The following is a 24,819-nucleotide window of genomic DNA, read 5'->3' on the forward strand; positions in this document are numbered from 1 at the left end:
TATCATCAAGATCGGGAAGTTAAGATTGTACAGATAGGCTTGTTAATTCTTTGGTATTCGAATCTTTTTTATTTTGGTTGCAAAAAAATAACAATAAGTTTAACAAAAAATATACAAAACGCGACTTTCATTTGTTATTATTTATTACCTTAACCAGTTAACATTTAAAATATTTTTTGAGATTATTACAATACAACTATGGGATTGATTTATAGTATTCCCGCTAGTGCTGTCTCGTGCTCAGCAGCCGCCTGGCTATGATACCTTAATCTAGCATTACTTACAGGAGCCCCTGTAACAAAAAAAAAAACGAAGGATTAATAGGTTATAAGTTATTTTATCAGAAGCTATCTTCACTCACCAATATAACTTAATAGAACGGGCAGAAAGATCAACCCGTGCGCCGCCCCAATTACAACGATTCCCAAGTACATACGGAAATAAAACACCTGGAATATCTGACTTTTTGCAAAGGCTAACACTAGTATGCCCGCAAATTTGGTTAAAGTGATTCCGGAGAAAATGGAGCTACCCATTTTGGAAAGGCTATCTGCAGCTCGATCAATTTGACTAACTGATTTCGATGTGGCGAAGCTGTGCACCAAGTGCGAACAAAATTCCACGGATATGCCGACGGCCATGACGAGATTCACCAACGAAACAGCATTCAACGAAATGTTCCAATAATACATAAGGCCACCTAAATTAACAACAATCATAGTTATCGTTATGACAACAACTAATGCGGAATGAACATCGAAGCCCATCAAAACAAATGTAACAACGAATATGGAAAGAACTGAAATACCCATGCTCTGTAGCGTATCCGACCACATGGTCAGATATTGTTCGTAAAACACATAGAATACTGAATATGGAAACACTTCGACCGTAAGGGCCGATGCCATAGGAACTCCATTTGACATTAGTCTGCCCTGCAACATTTGCGTAATATTCGCGGATATCTTTCTAGCCGACTCTAGGGCCAGAAAGTAGTCGGCCGAGGACTTAAGTATGGTGTGGTATGCCATAAAATACGACGCCTCGATGTTCAGTCTTTCATGGCTGTTGGAATACCGAACAGCTCCGCCATAGGCGGCATGACCGGCCTTGGCGCACGTGTCATCGGGATTGTCCTTCAGGAAAAATGGCAAATACTTAACAAACTCCTTTTCCTCCGGCCTAAGAAGTGAATTCTTCGTGATATTACACCTCAAACAGGAAGTATCTGAAATATGAACGAAATGTTATTAGATATTTTCTATGCTCAACTATGGATTAGGTCAAAACTCACCCTGATGCGGACAAAAGTCGCCGCTATCCTTTCTATATTTGCAACAGGATGATGCTGCTGCCGCCCAATCGAAGTAGTCATCGATCCAACTGGATGCTGGACGCGCGATATACGTTTGGTTAGAGTGCCTACTGGCTAAGTAGATCTGCGTGAGTACGCTGTCATCGTTGCAATATTGACCTGCACACACCAAATTCTGATCCGAACTATTCGTATAGGCTAGATCGCCCTTCAGCACAAAGTACACTGGTGGACCAATGTTGAGATTCTCGTTCAACGATTGGAAATAGTGCAAGACGAAACTATCCTGCGGCATAGCCAACTCTTGATCCAGCCCAATGTCGATTCGTGGCGCAATGGCAATGCTGAAGCACAGCCAGGCAAAAAAGATGACCATCACACTGGCGCGCACAATTTTCTTCATCAGAAATGGGACGTAAACACTACTGAAAAATTTGTACAAGAGTCCCTCATTACTAGTTATACTATCCGGCTTCTTGCCCTTGATGAAACAACAAATGTCCATACGATTCTCCTCCCTGCGCTTCGTATCCAACGTAAATAGGCTAACGAAACAGGTTATTTGCAATAGAAAATCAATGATGAGGGCTACGCCGGCGTATAGGGCAAAAGCCCTTACGGCTGGCATATCAGAAAGGCCACCGAGAAAGAAGCAAAAGCTTTCACTCAACGAGGTGAGCAGCATACTGGGTCCAACCTTGCCGAGTATTCGACCAACTTGCTGCTCAAGCGTTTCATTGGGTTTGCGTTGATCGCGCTGATGAGTTTGGACCAGAATAAAAATGTTATCCACTCCGACAGCTAATACTAAAAACGGTATGACCTCGACAATGATCAGGGTGGCCGGCAAACCGATGTAACCGAAAACGCCAACGGACGACACTACCGAGGCCAAAACAATGATGACACCGCCTATGCCAAGCGTTATCTTACTGTCGATAAACACTCGCTTGAACTCCTTGACATGGCCAAGCGAAATCGCTATGTACATGAACATAATTAGGTAGGACACCAAAATAGTCAGCACATCCGACTGGGACTCCCTGTTGAGCTCGTCTTCTATCGATCTCTCCGATGTGAAGGCTATGTCCATGTACTGCGACATATTGTTCTTCGTATAGTTGGTCATAAACTCCACGAATTTCTTCTCCCACGTTAAGGCATTTTCCAAATCGGTTTTGTTATGATGATTCTTGACCAGGAATGTCAGAATGATCGCATTGGCCAACTCAAATTTCGTGCTGCCAGTCAGTTGGTCTCCAGGTGGCAGGAATCCTCCAAGTGCTATGGCTGGATCTACGGGACCGCCATAAGGAGCTAGGCATAAATAGGGATTGCTAATGCAATCGTATAAGGCATCCAAATAGGTAACCTATGAATAAAACCGAATTCGAACCTGATAGCAAATCTATTGAAGTATATTTGACTTACATTGAATCCATTGTCCTCGTCGTGGTCATCCAATCTTTCTCGATCATCGCCAAAGTATCCCCAAATCGATTGGACAACGCACTGGGACACATCGATTTCACTGCCATCATCCGACAAAGGCGCGTAGCATATATCCTTCAGCTGTGTGCCATTTGCGTTAATTTCCTTGATGCCCTCCTGCAGATCCAACACTTTTGTTAGAAATTCTCTGTCGAAGACGGGACCGAAGGTGTATGGGCCGTTCGAGGTGTTGTGCACAATCTGTGGCAAGTTCACAGCTTTGATGATTATCTACAAGATAGATAAAGATTACGATTATGCAAAAAAAACCATTATATCTCAAAAGCTTACCTGTTCCAGCCTATAGAATGGCGAAAACTTCGTATCGAAAAACTCTCTCTCCAGTCTGGATTTTGAGTTCGGCGAAGCCCAAAGTTTAACCGGATCCGTTGTGATTTCTATAAAGTTGATGCCATACCCCAGTATAACAACCAGGGATGCTCCGGCAATTAAAGTCAAGCCAGGATTGCTAGCAAAGTACGTTCCCCATTTGGTGAAGAATGTTTCCAGGAAAGTTTCTGTGTGGGCGCCAAGTTTTTCAAAGTATGAATCATTCTCGCTGTAGGGCATTTCATCGGAAACATCATTGCCATCCACTTGAAAGTTGTCATCTGAAATAGGGAAATTCATTATATTTCAAGCTACTAAAATGGTCATTCATTCATTCATTCATGAGTTTTGCAAATTATTCACACAGAAAGTGTAATTTGAAGTACACTTAACATTCAGATATGAAACTAGTGACGAATAATTTAACTGCGTAAAACTCACCCATGGACGAACCTTGTGTAAACAGAAACGAGCCCATTAAGAATACTAAGACTCCCACCAAGAAGACAGCTGCCATGATGACGAAATAGGCGTCGAGTCCAACAATTTTGAAGGGCTCTGGACGGGGCGGTTCCGGCGGTCCCTGGGGACAGGATAGGTCGCAGTCCGAGCAGGAGCACGCAGGTAGTTTGCTCTACAAGCAATTTATATATTTAGCACAAAATGAAATGAATTTCCAATAAGGATAGTAGGTACATACGCTAACTGCTTGGTTGCAAGGAACGGTCGTTACATTGAGGGGCGTAAAGTTATTGCTATTTGATTTGGGCTCATGTTGAATATAGGTAATTTGAAAAGGAACATATGGATTGGTGGCATCGCCCATAAAGTTGAACCATTTTGTAGGATTGCAGCGAGATGCTGAGTAAGCGCCGCACATTAAATCAAAAGCTAATTGACCCGTTTGCGGTACAGAAACCTATTTGAACACAAACAATAATTATTTTCGATCAATGAATAATGTATATGGAATCCAGAAGTACCTGAGAGCACGATTTATAAGTCTTGTTGATGTATTCCGTTGATATATGCAAGTCAACAGAACTTATGTACTCATCACCTGAAATTCGGAATATATAATTATTCAATAATTAATAAGCTATTAATAATGATTACCTTTCTTATTTTTCTGCGTGGCCACCACATGCATGAACTCAGCCTGCTTTGGTGAACAGGTGAATTGGCAGATGTGCCGCACCAAGTTCTCCATGCAGGATGGACATCGATCCAAGATATTTCCGGCCAGCTCCACATTCTTATTAAGGAGCTCCACCTGCAAAGGCATTTGTTTGATAATTATGACGCCTGGGCAAAGCTAATGCTACTCATAACCTGATTCTTATCGCAGCAAAATTTGTTTTCGCTATTCTCCAGCAGAAATCCACAGCGTTTCTTCAGCAGCTCCAGACCGTCAGTTGCCATTTCCTTCGCTGTTCCATTGTACGGACAGTTTTGGCTGTGCGAAAAGTCATTGGTGTTGCACACGCCATACCAAACGCAGTCCTTAAAAAGTTGCAAAATAAGTTAATAACATTATAGAGCAGAGATATGTAGAGTGAGCTAAGCTAAGTTGAAGTCTGGTTTTTAGCTATCTTTTTGCTGACCCCAAATACCTTTTTCAAATTTAAATATTACTTCCAAAACTAAGTACGTCATCTCACCGCCACCCAGAGCTATAAAAATATATATTTTTTCTAATTGCCTTGCATCTGTTTTAGCTCATTCATTGTTGAGGTGAAACAACAGCTTTTCCAATACAATTTACCAGTCCATTTTCAGAAATGATTTTACGACGACTAATCTGCGCGATTAAAAACCCAGTATGCTTAATATTGATAAAATATTGAAATTTAATGATAAAAACCAAATGTTAGTTTACCTGTTTCGATGATTGAATTAGCGTAAAGAGCACAGCAGCGATGAGGATGTGTACTCCAAATGGAGATATCCTGAGCGGGGATCTTGGACTCATTCTATCACAATCGCATATCTGTAAAGAACGTTTTTGGTTAAAGTATGCACCTGGGCTTACTATTATGTATGATATTCGAAGTAAGAGTCTCGGTTTTCGACTAAGAACTGAATCAAATGTAATCCGAGCCTGGCAAATTCAACGTTTTCGCTTACACAAATAAAGTACACTTCATGCAAATTTGCGTTTAGCCAGATGAAACCGTTTTCCAACGAATTAAATAAACATTTATTCCAGCAAACCAAATATATATATACAAAATATACAACGAAGTGAGTTTTGGAACACTTGCAACTCGCAATTGCGATATCTGGCGATTAAATTGTTGTTTAGACTCTGCAGATGCGCTGCAATTCGATAAGCAGTATTCCTAATAATAGAACTGCCTCCTAAGGAAAGAATAACAATAAAACTGATTCATTGCCACGCTTCAATATCCATTCAGTTTCAGTCAATATATATTGCTGAATGGTGTAATCAAATACTCGAAATTATAATGTAATCAAAACAGTGCACATTATATGGTTGGGTGGTTTAGAATTTCGGATAATCCCTCCACTCATTAAAATAATATATACCGATATGAAAACCAAATATACCAAAATAAAAGATTGCGTTTGTTTCGAATTTGTTTAACTTTTATTTGCCAAAATGTTTTGTATTTACAAAGAAAAATGTTAGTAAAATTTTCAAAAATACCACATGTTTTGTTAGGCATGAATATGAATTAATAAAATATTATTCAAAATTTCTAAGAATGCTAAAATTAATAGCGGAATTTTGACAAAACGATGGTTAAACTTTTAATAAATTAATATTTATAAATCTTTATGACTTTGTGTCATAAAAATCAAACTAGAATATGTATTAAAATAAATTTAAGATAAATCTAAACAATTGCATTCGTATTTAAAAAAAAAGATGAATGATTTTACTATCTTGTATACTGAAAATATTCTATAAAAAATGCATGACAAAAAGAATTGAAATAGTTTTCGAAATCGTACACCTATGATTTGTGTGCTAATTGACACAAAATGCGTTTTAATATCCAAAAAACTCGTGATCCATTAAGAGCAGTTCAAGAATTGTGACCCAATGGTCAATATAGAGTGAATCCACGAACACTGAGACCATTTGATACCGACTAGCTAGGTTAACAAGGTAGCTGGGCATGGAGCTACATACATAAGTCGGGTTTGGTCTTTGACATTGATACGTTAAATTTCGCGCTAAAACGCATTGTCGTTAACTGGCTTTCGTTATATGTATCTACAATACTAAACGACTACTGAGAAAGTGATGATGCAACTAGTTGTCTGATTTTATGGAGGGGGAAATTCCATTATGCTCGCTCGCTACGTACTATGTACAACTTCTTGGGAAATCGACACAACCGCTTCGATTGCCTTTTTTCCCTTCGCCACATGCAAATTTGGCTGGTGGTCAGTCGCATTTGGTAAATGGCATCGGGAATGGGATATGATCAGCGGATTGAAATATTCTGTGCTGGTCCATTCACGATGTTTTATTTATATATTTATTTTGCGCTATTTGGATATGTAGCTAAGCGGATGTCACGGAATAAAGCAATCTTGTAGCGAAGATATGGGAATACGGACAGCGAACAGTAGCCGCATTGAAGGGCACGCAATATAAGTATACTATCACTTTCACAGAAATCGTTAATTGTAAACATTAGTAATGCGCCGAACCAATAAAAATGTTTTCTTTGTTCGTGCACATACGTATATAGGGATATTATGAGGTGTACATATGTATGTAGCGGTTTGTGTGTATGTGTGTGTGCAATGAAGTCACCTTAGTTAATTCCTTCAGTTAATTAAATTACACGGCTTTATGATTAAGGTGCGCACGAAAATCTTTCTTTCTACTAATCTTAACAATGCAATTTTGATGCTAACACTTTCGAGTGGAGGTATATATATAGGCGAGCATATACCCTCGACAAACAATCCGATTACGGAGCTACAAACCCTCGGTCCCAAAACAGGAGAGAGTGAAAACTAACTGAAATATACAATTAAAACGTAAACACTCCCACTGACAGCTTATCAGACTTAATGGCAAAACAATCGATTGTAGTCGATATGCAGTGATTCCGAATGCAAGTTGGGAACAAGCGAATGGAACAAGAAATTCATTTAATTTTTTAAGTATGCAGTTAATAAATTAAACTAAATATAACTTAATTGTTAGTTAAGTCCCGATAAGCCGTTATAGTTTAAAATTGTATTACTCACATGGTATGCTGTAATTGTTGGTCAATTAAACGTGTGTAGTCAGGTATAATGTGGTGCTGGAATTAATTTAACTACGATTAACAAGGTGCTCATACAAGTTTACTGATTATAATTAATATCATTATCCCCTTAAATTTGTATGCATATCCTACAATGTTCTATTGCATCGTTCCAAAAATGATAGCATGCCCGAATCCCTTATCGATACCCGATACACAGTTTGTTTGTGTCTCCCGGCGTGCCATAACTAACTATCGGGCATTTCTACTTGTCATCATTGAGCTCAGCGGCTTGCATTTCAAAAGTCATGGTAAAGTGTTTATTGCGAATAATGGTGTGCTAACTGCATTTGTTACAAACTCACATCTTTGCTTTCAGTTTCGCAACCAGTACGATAGCGATGTTACTGTGTGGAGTCCGCAGGGACGTCTCCACCAGGTGGAGTACGCAATGGAGGCCGTGAAACTTGGCACCGCAACCGTGGGCCTGAAAAATAAAGATTACGCTGTACTTGTCGCCCTGTGTAAGCCGACATCGGAGCTATCGGATACCCAGCGCAAGATCATCCCAATCGACGATCACCTGGGCATTTCCATTGCTGGCCTCACGGCTGATGCCCGCGTCCTTAGCCGGTACTTGCGCTCCGAGTGCCTGAACTACAAGCACTCGTACGATACAACCTATCCAGTCTCGCGTCTGATCACTAACCTGGGCAACAAGATGCAGACGACCACTCAGCGCTACGATCGCCGTCCGTATGGAGTGGGCCTTTTGGTCGCCGGCTACGATGAGAGGGGTCCGCACATCTATCAGGTCACGCCATCGGCGACCTTTTTCAATTGCAAGGCCAATTCGATCGGATCGCGTTCACAGAGTGCACGCACCTATCTGGAGAAGAATTTGAACAAGTTCTTGGACAGTTCCAAAGATGAAATCATCCGTCACGGAATTCGCGCTATACTCGGTACCCTGCCTACGGATGAGCAAGGCAAAGATGCCGGTCAGTATGTAAGTTCATTGCACATTTCCCGTCGCGAATAGTTAGTAAATTGTGTTTTTCTTGCAGGACATCACTGTGGCCATCGTCGGCAAAGACCAGCCATTCACAATTCTCTCTAATAAAGACAGCGCCAAGCATGTGGCGATTGCCAAAGAGAATGACAATGATACGCCCAGGAACGACGATGACGATGATCGCCCATCCCCCCCAGAGGAACCAGCAGCCGGACCACGCGACCCAGAAGTCCTGGTTGCAACCGAGCAGCGTCCATAGGCATTTATAGGGCTATGAAAGCATCTTAACCATTAAAAATGTAAGATTCAAGGATACAATAAAATTGTTCATGCATTTGCATAGATCCTAAAACGGAACAAACTGAATAAATGAATACAAAAAATCAATGTTATGGGTAAAATTTTTTGATTTTAATTTTAAACCTTCATTTATTATTTATTTATAGTATTTATTAAATATTGGTTTTTCGATATAAGTTTTCCCAACTTATTTGCATTTTTCCGATTTCACAGTTCGGTCACACTGTTGGATTAAAAATATTTATCAATGCCGGTATTGAAACATTTCTACTATAAAAAAATGTTGATTGCTTTTAGTGAATGACAAGTTATCCTCTAAGATGGTTTTTATGCCAAATAAAATGTGCCACTTCAGCGGCAACTTGTATATTTATTTGCTCACACCTAAATTACAATTAATTACATAACGAGAGTGATGGCAAATGGTTGATTTAAATAATAAAATTACATGGTTTTCTCATGAGAAAATAAAATTGTTGGTGCCTTTGCTGAAGCGCACGTAAACAGTATATGTTAGACTTCAGTTTTATTTGTTTAAAAAGTTGCTTCGAAAAGATGTACCATTGTTTACAGGAGGAACCCATGTTTTGGATGATAGATTAAGCAACAGGTGTTGTTTTATAGGGTTTTATTGCCGAAAAAGAGTAAAACACTTTAATTAAACGTTGATCCTTGTTCTCGGTTTTTGCAGACAAGATGACTTTGCCCGATCTTGTAGCTGGACTTTCGTCAAATCCCTACTTTGGTGCCGGTTTTGGACTATTTGGTGTGGGCGCCGCTGCTGCCATATTGCGCAAGGGCCTCCAGGGCGGAGTGATACTGTTCCGGCGGCACTGCATGATTACCCTGGAGGTGCCGTGTCGGGACAAATCCTATCAGTGGCTGTTAAAATGGATTACGATCAGAGGAGCGCGAAAAACGCAACACTTGAGCGTGGAGACAAACTTTGTGCAGAACGACAATGGCACAATCAAAACCAGCTATGACTTCATACCCAGCATAGGCAAGCATCTGTTCCAGTACAAGGGCAATTGGATTCAGGTGGAGCGGACCAGGGAACAACAGACATTGGACCTTCACATGGGTGTTCCTTGGGAGACAGTGACGCTTACAGCGTTTGGTAACAATAAAGGTATATATTTCGATATCCTCGAAGAGGCTAGGCAGCTGGCTCTGGAGGCCACAGAGGGCAAAACCGTGCTGTACACAGCGATGGGTGCGGAATGGAGACCCTTCGGACATCCGCGCAGAAGGCGTCCCACTGGATCGGTGGTGCTGGATCGCGGAACTTCGCAGCGAATCATTGCCGACTGCCAGGACTTCATTAAGAGCTCTCTGTGGTATACGCAACGTGGAATCCCCTACCGAAGAGGCTACCTTCTGTACGGGCCACCTGGTTGTGGCAAGTCTAGCTTTATAACCGCCCTGGCGGGCGAACTGGAGTACAGTGTCTGCCTGCTAAACCTATCCGAAAGAGGCCTCACCGATGATCGACTCAATCATCTCCTGAATGTTGCGCCAGAGCAGAGTATCATTCTGCTGGAGGACATCGACGCAGCATTCGTCTCGCGCGAAGCTACTCCGCAGCAGAAATCCGCCTTTGACGGTCTCAACAGGATAACGTTCAGTGGACTCCTAAATTGCTTGGACGGTGTGGGCTCCACGGAGGCCAGAATTGTCTTCATGACAACAAACTACATTGACCGCCTCGATCCCGCCTTAGTTCGTCCTGGTAGAATCGATTTAAAGGAATACATTGGCTATTGTACGCAATATCAGTTGGAGGAGATGTTCAAGAACTTCTTCGCCAGCAGTGACACCACAAAAGCCGAGGAGTTCGGAAAACGAGTGAATTCCTTTGGACGCTCCGCTAGTCCGGCGCAAATTCAAGGCTTTTTCATGAAGCACAAACTGTCCTCGCCGCAAACTGTTATTGATTCTTGTGAAGATATCTGGGAAAATGTTTTAGATCATAATAAAAAGATTAATTGAATTGTTGTGGATTTTGTTTACTTGAAGCTCTTTAAGACAAGACTGATGTCCCTTTTGGGTCTTAATTAATTAAAACATCTATCAATTTTACTGTCATTCGATATTAGTTTATGTCATTGTTTTCGAATTTATTTCATTTTTCAATGATTTAAGATTATCCATTCGTTTTTATGCATAGTTGCACGTGTAATTCCCAATCGAACTCACCTAAATGAAGGTCTTGTTTTATATTATGATTTAATTACATTTTTATAGGTAATTTAAAAATATGAACTATGTTCTAAAATATATGTATATTTTATGTGACATTAAGTTTGATTAGTCCTTTGATCTTCTGGGCCTACCGACCTTTCCTTTCCTTTGTCCAAGCGTTCCATTCGAGTTGGCGGGGCCCTTAAGTAATTTGTGCCAATCTTGTTCACACACCAAGCTAGCTCCTAACATAGTATACCTGCAAAAAGAAAAAGCAATTCCATTTCAAATTCGCTCTTCACTGCAGTGTGTTGTTAGGCATACCTATCACCAGGACGCAGACTGGATCCACACTTAGCACAACTAAAGCACCTTAGATGAAATACGCAATTAATTATTTGTTTTTGTTGATTTTGTAAATCGATATTATTTATTCCAGTAAGTGCTTTCGCTACCAGTTCACTTGGCGGTATAGTTTCTCCGCAGCCAGAACAAACTCCGGAGCACCCGAACATGCTGGAAAATAAATGTGAACTTGAACACAAGGAACATAATCTAAAGAGTATCTAAATGGTTGACGCCATTAAGTAGGCAACATGTTTTTAAGGAAGCTGAAATAATCTTTTCAGTCGAATGCGTGCGTACCTGGAATAGTCCTTTTTGCAAAGAATCAGGCCTCGCCTCGTAAAACAGCTGGAACCCACTTCTGCTAGCATAGCTCCACAGCAGTGACATTTAAGGCAGCCATTGTGCCAGTATCTGTCCAAAGCGTATAAAAGATATCTATCACTTATTTTATCTGCAAGCGAAACAGAGAAAACGTGAGTTAAGTTATTGTAGCTCATAGATGAATCGATTCAAGGAACTTACCTCCACAACCACCACACACTTTAATAAGGGAGTTGGAATGAATTAACTGCTGATTATTGAAATCGTTTGAAGATTCGTCCATGAACGATAGCTGAGACGATGAGATATTCGAGTTGGTCTCCACAGTGTCCTTTGTGTGGTTTGAGTTTCTATAGTCAATTACTATGGGGGCGAAGTTCTCAGGACTAGATGAGTCTTGGTGATGTGCCGCTAGTATGTCTCTGTATGAATGGAACGTTGCATTCATTGCAAATAATGTTGATGACTTAAGTCGTAGAAGGCATATGGGTCCTGTTTATGGTTTAAACCTGAAAAGTACAGAAACATGTATTGATAGAGGGAAATGTGTTAAATATATTAATAAAATCACCTTTTAACATGTGCAAAAATGAAGCCTAGTCGTGGAACTCCATAATTGCCGTGTTTCTACCATAAACTCAACGCATAAACCACATAAAATATCTAAAATAGGTTTAAAATAATCAATTATTTTTTAAGGAGCAGTGGGCTTACAGATAAATGTTAAGCTTAGTAAGGAAAAATATAAATGCATCTCTTTTAGTACAATTACGCCGATTTTGAAAAAAAATTCAAACTACCATCCAGAATTTTCACTAGAAGGTAATAAAATATTTATTTTATCAATCGATGACAGAACGTGCTATTCACGCCATTTCTCGCCGATTGCGGATGCAAAAATAGCGACAGGCAATCAGCAAAATAAATGACTTTTGGATTTTCGAAAGCGATCCAATTTGAAATTATTTTTGAATCATTGCATTCTGCACAGCTGTCATTACATACAAATTGATTATATACGCACGTACGTACATATGTACATAAGTAAAACACCCAAATGACCATACATACATACACACACTCGCAGCGAACGCTTGCAATGTACGTACATATATGTGTGTATCAAACTGCGGTCTTACGCCGATAGATTAATCAATATTTAATGTTTGTAATTTGCACTGTTCATTACGGCGAACTAAAACTTCAAACTGGCAAACTTGACGTTTATGTACAGAAATACTGATTTGCTGTCAGTGGCACATTTGAGCGAAATTTTGTGTACATATATATGCTGGTATTTGTTTCACTTAATCACTCGACTAAACGGGGTTTTTGTAAACAATAAACACAATATTCACTTACACACTCATCAATTAATTATTTAAAAGCGAAAATTTCTTTGACAACACCATGAGGAACAGTAAAATCGCTTTGGTTTCAAACACCATTTCTTGTATACGACTTTACATACCAAACTAATTCATAGATATGAAAGCAAGCAATCCGCGATTATACAGGGTGCACCGTGTACACTTCCACATTTTAATCGGTCAATTCAGTTATTTGGCTGTATAATATCGCAGTCAGTGATGATGTCTTGGCTTTTTTCTATTTATATTGAGGTTGAATAAGATAAGCAATAAAATAAATTTTTATATTTACCTATGTATTTAAGTTAAAAGAATACCAAATTTATAAGACATTTATCCATCCATTTTATTCATTTTATATATGGATAATCGCTGTGATCACCGATATTTTTCTATTCCGGTGGAAAACATTTATATTTTCGTTTGCGACCGAGAAATTTCATATGATGATAAAATAAACATTTAAAATGTTGTCTTTCATATGTTTTGGCTTACATAAATTGGACTACTGTGGTATTCTTTGAAAGACGTTTTCAGTGAGAATGCATCGAGTGGAACAGTGTGGGAAAGAAACATCTGGGATGGTCTAAATTATATCAAATTCTTCATCCCATCGGAATGAATGGAAAATGCGATATAAAACTAGATATGCCAAACCAAAAGCAGCTGACGCGTACAGCTGAATCGCCTAAAATAGGCGGGGTGATGGTTAACTCTACAAAGGGCCAAGCCCACGTTGGGTTGAGGTACATACCGAAAAGACTGGTTCAAGTATCAATCATGGGATTAATGCTACTTTGTATTAACCCTGACGTCCCCTCTCTTTCTTTAATGACGTAATAAAATTATGATGTGACTCATAACCAAAAAAAATAAGCTTTTGAAGGTCATGTACTATTTACGTGTACTTTATGTCGATGCTTTCAAACAACCAGATCATCGATTAACGCTTCGAACTATGAAGAAAACGGATGGAAAATATGCTGATTACCATCTATACGTGGTAATAGAGATCCCAAAACAGTAGGGTTCCTCTACAGTATGTCTTTTCTTTAAAACGCAGAGAAAATGAATTTAGACATTATATATAAAAGTATTTAAACAAATTATTTATTCATATATGGTAATTCTTAGTTTAGGTTTTCTTGTAAAATAACAATTTCTTAACTTAACTATGGATTAAAATGTCTAAGAAGTTAAATCAATGGAAATTATACGCCCAGTGCCATTGAAAGGCGGAGCCGCGGAAATCGCATCAAACGTACTACTCTCAGTAGTCTGATTTGTAGTGCTTTTTTTCGAATTAGCCGAATGAGCGTACCAGTCTGTGAGTGCGACCAAGTTCTTAGAAAAATTGCAGTTTTCCTGATTGTATTCCTTTCTGTGTCCCTCAGAATCAGCAAAAGTATTCGATGTACTCAGGGAACCAACCAGTGAATGATTGGCTATCGAGTCTACGGTACAGCGACTAATTACTGAATTAGCCTTATAGTTTGAATAAATATATAAAGATTGCTGTAGGGGCTTAACCGAATTATCAACTATTACTGATTCTGGCTCTGGAGCACATTTACTTGGCTCGACGACGCGGCTACTGTACAAATTTCTGTTGTTATGTGTAAGTTTTATTACAGTCAGTGCATCCGAGCCAAGTCTTTTGGGCGAGCCTATTGCTGGCTCTTGTTGCTCATCGTCGTCCGAGGAGCATAAGTCAATTGTATCAACAACAACTTCCTTTGTGGGTGAAATTCTCCAGTGTGAGTTGAGCGAATTGTGGCGCGTTAGTCTTATATTGAGTTTTGTATTTGCAGTGTGATTTTGCTCTTCCATTACGTGTTCGGATATTTTTTTCAATCTGACTGATATTGGACGGCATTGTTTAATCAGCGGAGAGTTCAAAAACAAAAAGTTCTCAGTAGTGTCCCTGCGTTTAACAAATTGACGCCGCGGAAAGGAATATATGTGATAATTGTGTTCATGTGACTTTTTAAATGTACAATGCACTGTAGTGTTTGTTTTTTTTTCAAAATACTTTTGCTTGGTATTTGATTTATTGATCAATGGAGTGTAACAAAAGCGTTCCAGGCGTTCCTGTCTTTCCGCAATATAATCCATTGATATTGTTTGTTTTGTCGATTTTAACAATTGCTGTCCTGCAGGTGATGATATTGGGATAAACGAACACCTACTAAACGAATGAACTGTTCGATTTCTCCGCGATGGTAAACGCCTCTTTCTGTTTGATGTTTCCGTTGATGTTTCTTCGCTGAATGAATATGTTTTCTGTTTCTCTTTAGATAAACTATTATCGGAGAATTTGGGTTGCAGTTTAAAGTTTAAGAGAAAGGCGTTGCGCTGTTCGATATCTTCGTTTTTCCCATCACTTTTGTTATCTGGCTCAGGGGAATCACAAAGTATAACGTCATCCTCCATGCAACAAATGTTTTCGTGTTCCTGTTATGCAATAGAGTTATTAACTATTAACTTTGACAATCTTTGGCAATCAACTTACGAGTATAGCTTCTTTAGAATAAAGTTCGGCATCACAGTTGTCACATAGGTAGATATCAAAAGGTGGTGGCTCAACCATCATATGCTGTACGTTTTCGCTAATGGAACTGTTGTTCTTTTGCAGCAACAAGCACTTTCTGTTCTTTTGTTGTCTATCATATGACTGCAAAATAACCAATTCAGAATTAACTAATTTTAAAACCCAATTATTCAAAGTAGGCTTGGCTTACCATGTTTTCATTTCGAAATGTAACCAACAGTTTGTTGTTTCTCCTGTCATACAATGAAGTTGTTGAGTTATAATTGTTTATGAATCTTAAGCTCGCGTGTTCATACGCAGCTAAATCATTACAAAATCTTAATAGAAATAAGCTTTTGTGAAATTGATAGCATATAACCACAATTTCTTTCATTTTTTCCATCCAATTCTGTAAAATAGATACAGGTATATATTAGCCATTTATGGGGGTGAATGTTAAATATAAGCCATAGAAATCAAAAGGTAAGGGAAAAAAGCTTACCCCAACAAATGCTTTCGGCTTTTTGAGCGGAATCTCGAAAGGAGCGCTTTCGGGCCACCATTCTGGTTCACTGCAATCTATTTTCTTTGGTAAGTTTATGTGTCCTAAAGAGCATTGCACCATGAAGGGAATAAAATTTTCTAACTGGGACTCCGTAATTTTTTCTAGGGATGTTGGATATCCGTTCGCAAACAAAAGTGGTAGGTTGGATATCATGTTGTGTTGAGCTTTATCTTTTTCATCCATTGTCACTGCAAGTGAATTAAAATGTTATATTTTATTGCCATGTTATCGATAGTTTTCCAAGATAACCGATTAAAACGATTACATATGTATAACATATCTACTTAAAAATTTAAAACTACTAAACTTTCCTAAAACCAAACCAAACAAACGATTTCAAATATTTATTAGCAGTTGTGATAAGTAAGGGGCGCAGTATATGGATCTAGCTGTGTCCGTATGTCTGTCCGTCCTCATGAACGTCGAGATCAATAGAGAATACTGAGGGTGATGAGTAAACTCAATTAGGTACCGTGTAATAGTTGTTCTATAGTCCTTGAAAAGTATATAATGATCATCTGCCTGTCCGTCCTGATGAAGGCCAGTTACTCGTAAAAATATGAAACTAACAAGTCTTTACAGCCTTGATCCGGATTACTAGCCATGTCGATACAGCCATAACTGACTGTAAGTCCGTATTTGTTCGTATAATCGTAAAGCCCTCAGGTACTATTAAAGCTACCCTGGAATTGAATTGCCACGTACATTGTGACACCTAGGGATCAAGGTCTAGAATACATAACTGTTTACGTCCTTTTTGTTCTAGAAATCTCTAGTTTAGTGACCGCAAACATTACTTTTTTGCAGGACCATTTTATGAACGGTCACATTAAAAAATGGCGAGTGATAACCACAAAATGGCGAAGATACAGACTGTCAAGTCCGTGGGGACAATCGATAAAGGTATCGATGATTTTTTTTTGCAAAATTACAATCCTTGAAATGTACCTTTATTAGGTACTATATATCGTATACACATTGTACCAATAAAGTACAGCAATATGATTAAACTTTTTTTTTTATAAAATACTTGTTTTGCCAAAGGCGTTGCCACTTTGGTTTAGAACCAAAGCTAGTGGTTACGCCTAGCGATTTCATGAAATTGACATGAAGTGGAATGTTCCCACTTACAGGTTTGTGCGATATCGCTTCGCGAATGCTAACTATGCAGTTTATACGAGTTATATATTCTTGTGGCGAGCCACGACCAGCGTTTCACTTTTGCAAAAGGGGCAGCTCATAAACCTTGCGTCTAACTGCAGATTTCCTTACTGAAAAACCACGAATTGCTCTCATATGTGTACATGCACACACACGCACACACACACGAAAAACACACATATGTATTCCAAGGGAAGTGGAATAAGTTTGCAAATAAAATTTTTACTGCATAACTTGGGACATTTTTATACGTAAACACACTCACACAAGCACTTCTAGATAATTATACATAAACACAAATATTCATATGTTAAATGGAGTCATCACAATTATGCTGTGGTATAAATATCCCACCTGATTTAGACGAGTGTATGTAATACACTCAACGAAAATTACTATGTTCAGCATCATTTGAAATATAATTTGAATAGTACACACTTATACGTTAAACTGGTTGATAACGAACATTTCGACACCGATTTTGTATGGCAATACATTAAACTCAGTGCTCTGGAATGCTCAGTGCTCTCTGCATATACATATCACTGAGTGAATCCATTAGAAAGGAGTCTCAAAAACCGATCAAAATAGAATCACCATCAGTACGCACCAAGAATTCGCAATGATTAACAAAACGGTAGACACCGAGATCTACAATCACAAATATGATAACATAGTTACAGTACACAACACTTTCTTCGTAAAAAAACCATTTGTTGTAGTTGCTATCGAATAGTCGAAGTGAGAACTGACTGCTAAATGGCTGAAATAATTGTGACAAATACTACCCAGTCTTCAAATTGAAACGCGGAAATGGAACAAAATGTGATGTTGCACTTTTACTTTGCTCTTAAAAAAGTTTTTTACTGTAAATAAAATACATGTACTGGAATTTTTGTGTAAAATCGACATCGAATTAATTCGATTCCATCAAACACAGCTGACGCAAACATCTGTTAATCTCTTATACAAAGTAAAGGAGAGTTGTATACCTTTAAAAAACTTTAAAACATTTTTTTTATTATGGTATCTTTTTCTAGCTTTTTAGTAGCACACAAGGACGAGGTCCGTGATATAAAAATTTTGTTAAAGAGAAGAAGAAGCATTAAATAGTTAAGTGGAAGATAATATATAAAAAAAGTATCCCTCTGTATCCCTCTTTCATCAAACCTCTTCACGCAACGACGACAATTGTGGTGAACATTTCGTTGCAACCCATCACAAGCAATAAATCAACTGATGACAAGTATACACACATGTTGATCCGCAGGCCTGTGCAAAAGTTCGTCAAACATCGATGAGGTGCCACGTGGAACTTACATTTTGCTACGTTGAGATCAAACTTTTTTTTTATTTCTTTCCGGGCACTAATAAGTGTTTCAATTTATGGACGTTTTGTAAAAATTGCAATAAATTTGTTTATTTACTCGCACATCAAAAAGCAGTTCGTATGAGAATGAGAACGTGTTAAAAATTTGGTTGAAATAAAAATGTCGTGTTTCATTTCCATCGTTTCAGTAGCAATAAAAAACGAATCCGATGGCGTAGATATCGATATACCTGCATTCCCTTTCAAACGTGTTATCGTATTGTTCAGCCAATTGTGCAACGTGTTTGAGTAAATCTGCGGGCGAAAGACTAAAAATGAAAGTAGAGGCATTGGACAAATTCTGGGCTGACAAGAGCCGCTACGATCTTGCCGAGAAGCGATTCTACGAGGGTCCCCAGAAGGTAAAATCTCTAAGCAATCACAGCCATAAGTACTTAAGTTGTTAGCCAGTTTCACGTGGCCGGTAAATCAGTTCAAATGGTTTCGGCAATGTTTATTGCAAATCTGTTTGTTTTAACAGCAAGGACGCCGAAACACACATGTTCTAAACTTCAATACATACGTAGAATGATCTATTAAAAGATTTCTATATTTATCTGCCTTTGATTTTCAATTGCTGTGTTCATATTGCACATTACATTGGTATATTCTTGTAGCTGTATGTAACAGGTGAACGTTTAACACTTTTAAAAAATATAACTATGTGCGTAAAGTGTATACAAAACAGAGTGTGAGAGAAAACTAACTCTGGCAAGCCAAATTTTGAATACACTTTCCGTTTGGCAATTGGTATAAATACAAAATATAGTATGCAAAACATAAGTACTTAACATGACACCTACACAACAAAATTCGTTTATTCAATGGAAATGTGCCAAAAACAAATCGATGTATACAAAGTTAAAACCTATTGAAATTCAGGGAAATACTATAGTTAAGTAAAGGTTTAAACACGTTGTATTCTATCTACACAAATATACTACACAAAATGCATAGCACTGCATTGTATAATATTTAAACTACGTACAATTTTTGGGCTGATTAGAGTGAGGCTTATCAGTATTTCAGCATGCTTGCATGACAACAGACTTGAAGTAGATGCCCGTACATAAAACATCTCATTTTGCTTAAAAATTATTATCCCTAGAATCCTTTGTCAACCATTCGATACACCAAATGTCAGTTCACACAAGTAATCAATGGTGTTGTCTTATTTTTAAAGGTAACTGATCGCAGCCACTACAGCCCATTAGTAAGCGAAATCGCAAAGGCTAGGGAACACATACAGAACTCGCTGGAAAAGGTAACTATTGTGATAAATCTTTGTATTTCAACATTTGATTTGTTCACATTCCTAGGTTTCTTTCGGTTTCTTTAAAACTTTGTAGAGAATTGTATAATTATTATTTACAATATATTTAGTCTGTACTTATGATCAACATATCCCAATGAGGACTTGAATTTGAATTATTAATCAAGCCTTTTGTGTGTGTTCCAGATCGATGGCGTTACTCTGGACGATGGCTTAAATTCCGAGCTGGCCAAGCGTCTGGCCCAATTGGAGGGTGAACACAAGGAGTTGAAGACCCAGGTTTCCTTGTTGAACGAACTTTTGACTGCCACAGTGAAGCGCTTGGAAACTCAGCTGAAATTGACGAATGGAGTGTCGAAAGAGCCCGAGGTCGAAGCGAAAAAACCAGAAGCGAACGACGACGATGACGATGTGGATCTATTTGGATCGGACAGCGAGGAGGAGGATGGAGAGGCCGCCCGCATAAGGGAGGAAAGGCTGGCAGCCTATGCTGCCAAGAAGGCCAAGAAAGTTCAAATTATTGCCAAGTCGAACATCATTCTGGATGTTAAGCCGTGGGACGATGAGACCGATCTGAAGGTTATGGAGACGGAAATCCGCAAAATCACCCAGGACGGTCTACTGTGGGGAGCTTCCAAATTCGTGCCAGTTGCCTTTGGCATTCAGAAACTGAGCATTTCATGCGTGGTTGAGGATGATAAGGTTTCCATCGATTGGCTGACTGAGGAGATCGAGAAACTGGAAGACTTTGTCCAAAGTGTTGACATCGCTGCGTTCAACAAAATCTAAGGGGTAACATATAATTTTTCAATTCACGATCGGATTTGCCGCATTACAAATGTGTTTGGGAGTCGTCTAAATAAATATTTTGATAAAAACCAACTTAAAAAACTGCATTTAAACTGGGAGTAATTGGTAAATAGTTTACTTTAGGATATTTTTTATGCAAACGATATGTTTTGAATTCGCTAAAAGGCCATATTATTTCAAAATTTATAAGAAAAGAAGATATATATTAGTTTAAGTCATGTATTCGCCATTCTTTGATTAATTAAATTCATTTACGCACGAGTATAAAAACAATGCAAATTACCTATTAAATAAATATTCCAGGTCACAGCTAAATTATGCACATATTAATAATGATTAAACTGAGGGACTAGTTTCATAAGGCTCTACAAATTATAAATAGTTAATCATAAGTTATTTAACCATCCTAAAGCATAACTTCGTTTTCGGGTCTCGTCGACGTTTGGCGCTTAAACTCACAGCTGCCAGGAGAATGTCGAAGAGTGGTCATCGCGGTGCTGGTTGGAGCATAGGATTTGGTCACGCCAGCGCGGGTTCTAGTCGATGCAGTGCTCGGATTTGATTGCAGACCTTAAAGATTAAATAAATACAAATTACATGTAGTATATTCAACTAACTGCCAGTTAATTGATGCCACTGAAACTTACCAAACTTAAACATAATTTCGTTATAAATTCTGCGCTTAAACACAAATATAATGAAGACAAAGATTCCAAGTAGCACATTAAACGAATCGCTGATGGTCCAAAAGAACGTTTTCTTGTGATCATAAAACAAAATGCTAACTATTTCCAACAGCCATGTGATGCCCATTACGAAACACAGTTTCGTGTTCATAACGAATCTGGTTTTGTCCTGAAAGAATCGCCTTTTCAAAACTGGCTTGTCGCTGTTCAAGCTCTGCATTTTGTATATTTCATTTTTTACTTTGTTGCAATACTTCATTGTGAGCACGAATAGAACTAAGTTTATAATGAAAAGTATGCCAACTGGACCCGAAAAGAACAATAAGCTGGCTGAACCAAAAGAATCATCTGGAATTAATACAAAAATATACAAATACTTTAATATTTAAATCGTAATTTAATTAGATTTTTAACTTACACGTAAACCAGCAACGACCATGTCCAAAATTTGGACGCACCGCATCCGGTAAAATGTCAGATTTCGTAAAAGCTATGGTTATTCCAGTTAGCAATGTTGGTAGCCCCCAGCCATAACACGAATACCAAATAAACTGCCTTCTCAGGTCGCTCTTTTCGCAGCTTTTAAGCTTTGTTGATCTACAATTAAATAAGTGTAAATTATTGCAAGTTTATCTAAATTTCAAAAGCATTTGTACTTACCCAAATGTTTTCCATATGTCAAAGGAAGTAATGTTCATCCAAGAAAAGGCAGCCATTAAACAGAAGTACACGAAAAAACCTTCAAGATACAAAACAGAAACAGTTTGTTTAGGTTTTAGTTACCAAATTGCACAAGAGAATGAGACAAAATACCCTTAAACAATTAAGTACTTGACGAGTATAACTATGAATGTAATAATAAAAGTGATTGCTATCGATTTCCCGCTTTTATGGTATAATAACTTGTAGGTCTCCTCGTCCCAGCAGGATTAGCAACTAATTACCTAATGGCTGCAATACCCACCAGAAAGAAAACAGATGTCGTCATTCGATGTGGGTCGCAATTGGCCCAGCGCGATTCCAAGATATGCCGCAAACAAGCTGCTAACGAGGCAAATTAGGATTTTGCCGGGCAGGTTTCTCAATTTGGCAATTGAAATGTAGACAATCAGTGTGAGTGCATAGAAGCAGCAGGATATGAGCAGGCCAATGGGATACATCTTGAAGCGAATCCTGTCGCCGGTCACCACCTTATTATCAAAGCACAAAAATGTATACAGCTGCTCTGAAAGGAACGAAGGCAAATAATTAGGATTATACAAGACACTACTGTATAAAATATGTCGATTTAAATAGGAAGGAGTTTACCTTTTGATTGGGTCTGACCCGTTCCACGCAGTACTGAGTATTCGTATAGGTTTTGAATGTGTTATGAATGATAAGCGAGCCATTGGACGGATTTATCGTATGCGAATCGTCTGGAAAATTATCAGGATCCAAGCGAAACTTTGGGCACTGCAAGCCGTGAACAATACCGAAATCTGAAAAGTATTGAATACAATACACTATACAATCTGACCTATGTCAATGAAAAGGCAAATGTGTCATTCACTTGTTGATTAACCAGATAAGAAAATTTGACAAAAATAATTAAAATGACAAAGCTAATGAAAAATGTCAATACTAATGAATGACGTAGATAACTTCAATAGCGAAATTTGCTTGGCACTTGAAACCAATTGTTTATACCACTTATTTGATCAGACAAATGGAAAACATCAAAATCGATTGCTTCCAATTCTTAATAATATTTTTGATCATTAAGTTTACGACTTTAATGGGCGATTACTGCGTTCAATTGCCGCTCGTTTCCTGCTATAAAGACCTATAAAAATAACTGCAAAACTGGTGACGACATACCTGAGGGCTTTGAGAAGTTTGCGTTGATATTTAGGTTCTGAAAACCCTCAAATTTGAAATCGGTTCCATCGATCTTGCAATAGGTACTGAAATTTCCTTTTGCATACATTTCACCTTCGGCACAACAACGACGAATACAGGGTATTTTTTGGCAAATTTTCATTTCCTGACAAGCACGCACCAGAAACTTCTGTTCCGGTAATGCACCTCTATCCAAATCCGCATCGTCGGAGTCGTGAATAGCTTCGATGCAAAACTTGGAGCTGGGCAAACTGTTGGTTCCATCTTTCCAAATCAACGAATTATTATGAAAGTGCACTTTTCCGGAGGACAACGTATATTCCACGAGTGCTCTGTGGTCGGAACAGTTTAGGGTGTTATCAAAAAATATAATTGGACTGCTGATGATGGAAGTATAAACAAAGAAATCGCTTTCGCCCGGTTTGCATGTATTATTTTCGGAAACGTAAATAAATCCCTGTGGGCAGCACTTGTTTACAAATCCAACACTTTGAGACGGCACATTCTTTTCGAATTCACAAGATAAAACGATGAGACGTCTGTTTAATAGTCCAATGCATGAGTTATTTCGCAAATTCAAGGTGCGTTCACCTAAATCACTTATACTCAGACTGCTAAAGTTCTGGCACTTTGATAGTGCGAATTGGCTGTGGCCTGAGTCATTGATAGCCTTTTCTAATCCAAGGCCCATTGGTGGTATCAATTTGCCTATCACTTGGGCAAGATCCGGAAGTTCACTGATGTTGCTTGCGGCGGAAGCGCACTGGTATATTTCCGCATTGTCCACAGTGCGGCGATATTTGAATAGTAACGAATTCGCGGCACAGCATAACTGAACGGCGAGCACTTTTGAAATGCCACTTAAAATCAGGCACACTAAACTTAGTCCGATGTTCATTGTTTACGGCTCGTCTATTATACCCAATGACCGATTTGCGAGCTTGTGTAATGTTTGTATCTTTTCTTAGAACGGACTTTTCATATCTTATCATTGAGGAATCGTTATCGGACCATATACACTTCGAACCGCATGCAGTTGCCGGATTTAACGAACTGAACTGAAGTCTTCGCGATTCCTTCGCGAGCAAATGCGAATGTTTATGGGTAAACATTTGGCCCGCACACAGACGGACATAGCTCGACGTATATAGGCAATACATTTATGGATTCTCGTAAGCCTATACAAATAAGTTATGCCCCATGGAGTGCCTAACACTTAGCATGCTGGGGGTGCTCACGGATGGTATCAATACACCCAAATGGCCGCATATTTATGTAGGTACTTTGTGGTTCTAACACATATCTATCTATCTACACAATTCAATTGATGACTTTGTACACTAGCTTCTGACGGCAAGACAAATGCGACTGCTCGTGTTAACATTGTGCAAAGCTCATTAAGGGGAAATTGATAAGGTACACAGATACACACATCCATACACACTTATGTACAGAGGTGGGTGAGGTAAGCAATGGATCCTTTAATCGTCTAAGTACTCTACGCACCATAAATCACCTGGAAAATGTCAACGATACGCAAGTATTTATCTTTTCAATTAACTTAAGTCTAGTTATTAGCTGACTTTTTTCCATATATTCTTTCATGACACAAACTAAAATCGCAAACATAAATGT

At 38.6% G+C, this 24,819-nt stretch overlaps 7 protein-coding genes across 20 annotated transcripts; 3 read left to right on the forward strand and 4 right to left on the reverse strand.

Annotated features, from left to right (window-relative positions):
* Positions 1 to 48: 48 nt before the first annotated feature.
* On the reverse strand, positions 49 to 7,453 carry Npc1a (Niemann-Pick type C-1a). Of its 7 annotated transcripts, none has more exons than NM_001201842.2 (12): positions 7,106 to 7,189; positions 5,016 to 5,126; positions 4,469 to 4,639; positions 4,253 to 4,409; positions 4,120 to 4,196; positions 3,837 to 4,055; positions 3,578 to 3,770; positions 3,098 to 3,417; positions 2,747 to 3,037; positions 1,295 to 2,687; positions 362 to 1,228; positions 49 to 292 (listed from the first exon to the last, which is right to left on the reverse strand). In NM_001201842.2, exons 2-12 carry the CDS (start codon positions 5,106 to 5,108, stop codon positions 210 to 212), a joined length of 3,864 nt encoding a protein of 1,287 aa, NP_001188771.1. In that variant the 5' UTR covers positions 5,109 to 5,126; positions 7,106 to 7,189; the 3' UTR covers positions 49 to 209. The 7 variants fall into 7 exon arrangements, with proteins under 7 accessions (NP_001188771.1, NP_001285796.1, NP_001188770.1 ...); NM_001298867.1 differs by lacking the exon at positions 7,106 to 7,189 and adding an exon at positions 7,373 to 7,453 and having other exon boundaries at positions 129 to 292; positions 3,590 to 3,770; NM_001201841.2 differs by having other exon boundaries at positions 129 to 292; positions 7,072 to 7,189.
* A 134-nt stretch (positions 7,454 to 7,587) lies between these two features.
* Prosalpha6 (Proteasome alpha6 subunit) lies at positions 7,588 to 8,783 on the forward strand. Of its 2 annotated transcripts, none has more exons than NM_001298869.1 (3): positions 7,588 to 7,682; positions 7,751 to 8,380; positions 8,439 to 8,783. In NM_001298869.1, exons 1-3 carry the CDS (start codon positions 7,680 to 7,682, stop codon positions 8,643 to 8,645), a joined length of 840 nt encoding a protein of 279 aa, NP_001285798.1. In that variant the 5' UTR covers positions 7,588 to 7,679; the 3' UTR covers positions 8,646 to 8,783. The 2 variants fall into 2 exon arrangements, with proteins under 2 accessions (NP_001285798.1, NP_523532.1); NM_078808.4 differs by having other exon boundaries at positions 8,439 to 8,740.
* A 110-nt stretch (positions 8,784 to 8,893) lies between these two features.
* Bcs1 (Bcs1 chaperone) lies at positions 8,894 to 10,684 on the forward strand. Of its 2 annotated transcripts, none has more exons than NM_164892.2 (2): positions 8,894 to 9,296; positions 9,378 to 10,684. In NM_164892.2, the coding sequence occupies exon 2, from the start codon at positions 9,383 to 9,385 to the stop codon at positions 10,676 to 10,678; it is 1,296 nt and encodes a 431-aa protein (NP_723532.1). In that variant the 5' UTR covers positions 8,894 to 9,296; positions 9,378 to 9,382; the 3' UTR covers positions 10,679 to 10,684. The 2 variants fall into 2 exon arrangements, with proteins under 2 accessions (NP_723532.1, NP_609358.1); NM_135514.3 differs by having other exon boundaries at positions 8,894 to 8,939.
* Positions 10,685 to 10,693: 9 nt separating this feature from the next.
* CG5708 (uncharacterized protein) lies at positions 10,694 to 13,045 on the reverse strand. 3 transcript variants are annotated; one of them, NM_001298870.1, is made up of 6 exons: positions 12,902 to 13,045; positions 12,111 to 12,202; positions 11,741 to 12,048; positions 11,516 to 11,669; positions 11,195 to 11,386; positions 10,694 to 11,129 (listed from the first exon to the last, which is right to left on the reverse strand). In NM_001298870.1, the coding sequence occupies exons 3-6, from the start codon at positions 11,985 to 11,987 to the stop codon at positions 10,997 to 10,999; spliced, it is 726 nt and encodes a 241-aa protein (NP_001285799.1). In that variant the 5' UTR covers positions 11,988 to 12,048; positions 12,111 to 12,202; positions 12,902 to 13,045; the 3' UTR covers positions 10,694 to 10,996. The 3 variants fall into 3 exon arrangements, with proteins under 3 accessions (NP_001285799.1, NP_609359.1, NP_723534.1); NM_135515.2 differs by having other exon boundaries at positions 10,892 to 11,129; NM_164893.2 differs by lacking the exon at positions 12,111 to 12,202 and having other exon boundaries at positions 10,892 to 11,129.
* Positions 13,046 to 13,996: 951 nt separating this feature from the next.
* On the reverse strand, positions 13,997 to 17,929 carry ova (ovaries absent). Of its 2 annotated transcripts, none has more exons than NM_135516.3 (5): positions 17,776 to 17,929; positions 15,942 to 16,192; positions 15,651 to 15,848; positions 15,422 to 15,583; positions 13,997 to 15,363 (listed from the first exon to the last, which is right to left on the reverse strand). In NM_135516.3, exons 2-5 carry the CDS (start codon positions 16,185 to 16,187, stop codon positions 14,098 to 14,100), a joined length of 1,872 nt encoding a protein of 623 aa, NP_609360.2. In that variant the 5' UTR covers positions 16,188 to 16,192; positions 17,776 to 17,929; the 3' UTR covers positions 13,997 to 14,097. The 2 variants fall into 2 exon arrangements, with proteins under 2 accessions (NP_609360.2, NP_723535.1); NM_164894.2 differs by having other exon boundaries at positions 17,520 to 17,929.
* An 814-nt stretch (positions 17,930 to 18,743) lies between these two features.
* On the forward strand, positions 18,744 to 20,687 carry eEF1delta (eukaryotic translation elongation factor 1 delta). 2 transcript variants are annotated; one of them, NM_135517.4, is made up of 3 exons: positions 18,744 to 18,896; positions 19,718 to 19,798; positions 19,994 to 20,687. In NM_135517.4, the coding sequence occupies exons 1-3, from the start codon at positions 18,810 to 18,812 to the stop codon at positions 20,594 to 20,596; spliced, it is 771 nt and encodes a 256-aa protein (NP_609361.1). In that variant the 5' UTR covers positions 18,744 to 18,809; the 3' UTR covers positions 20,597 to 20,687. The 2 variants fall into 2 exon arrangements, with proteins under 2 accessions (NP_609361.1, NP_723536.1); NM_164895.3 differs by lacking the exon at positions 19,718 to 19,798.
* Positions 20,688 to 20,821: 134 nt separating this feature from the next.
* mthl15 (methuselah-like 15) lies at positions 20,822 to 24,554 on the reverse strand. Of its 2 annotated transcripts, none has more exons than NM_164897.3 (7): positions 23,164 to 24,554; positions 22,612 to 22,784; positions 22,268 to 22,523; positions 21,964 to 22,042; positions 21,722 to 21,900; positions 21,265 to 21,651; positions 20,822 to 21,187 (listed from the first exon to the last, which is right to left on the reverse strand). In NM_164897.3, the coding sequence occupies exons 1-7, from the start codon at positions 24,080 to 24,082 to the stop codon at positions 21,024 to 21,026; spliced, it is 2,157 nt and encodes a 718-aa protein (NP_723538.3). In that variant the 5' UTR covers positions 24,083 to 24,554; the 3' UTR covers positions 20,822 to 21,023. The 2 variants fall into 2 exon arrangements, with proteins under 2 accessions (NP_723538.3, NP_723537.2); NM_164896.2 differs by having other exon boundaries at positions 22,268 to 22,528.
* Positions 24,555 to 24,819: the final 265 nt, after the last annotated feature.

Source organism: Drosophila melanogaster, chromosome 2L (genome assembly GCF_000001215.4).
Source record: "Drosophila melanogaster chromosome 2L".
Classification (NCBI taxonomy): Eukaryota; Metazoa; Arthropoda; class Insecta; order Diptera; family Drosophilidae; genus Drosophila; species Drosophila melanogaster.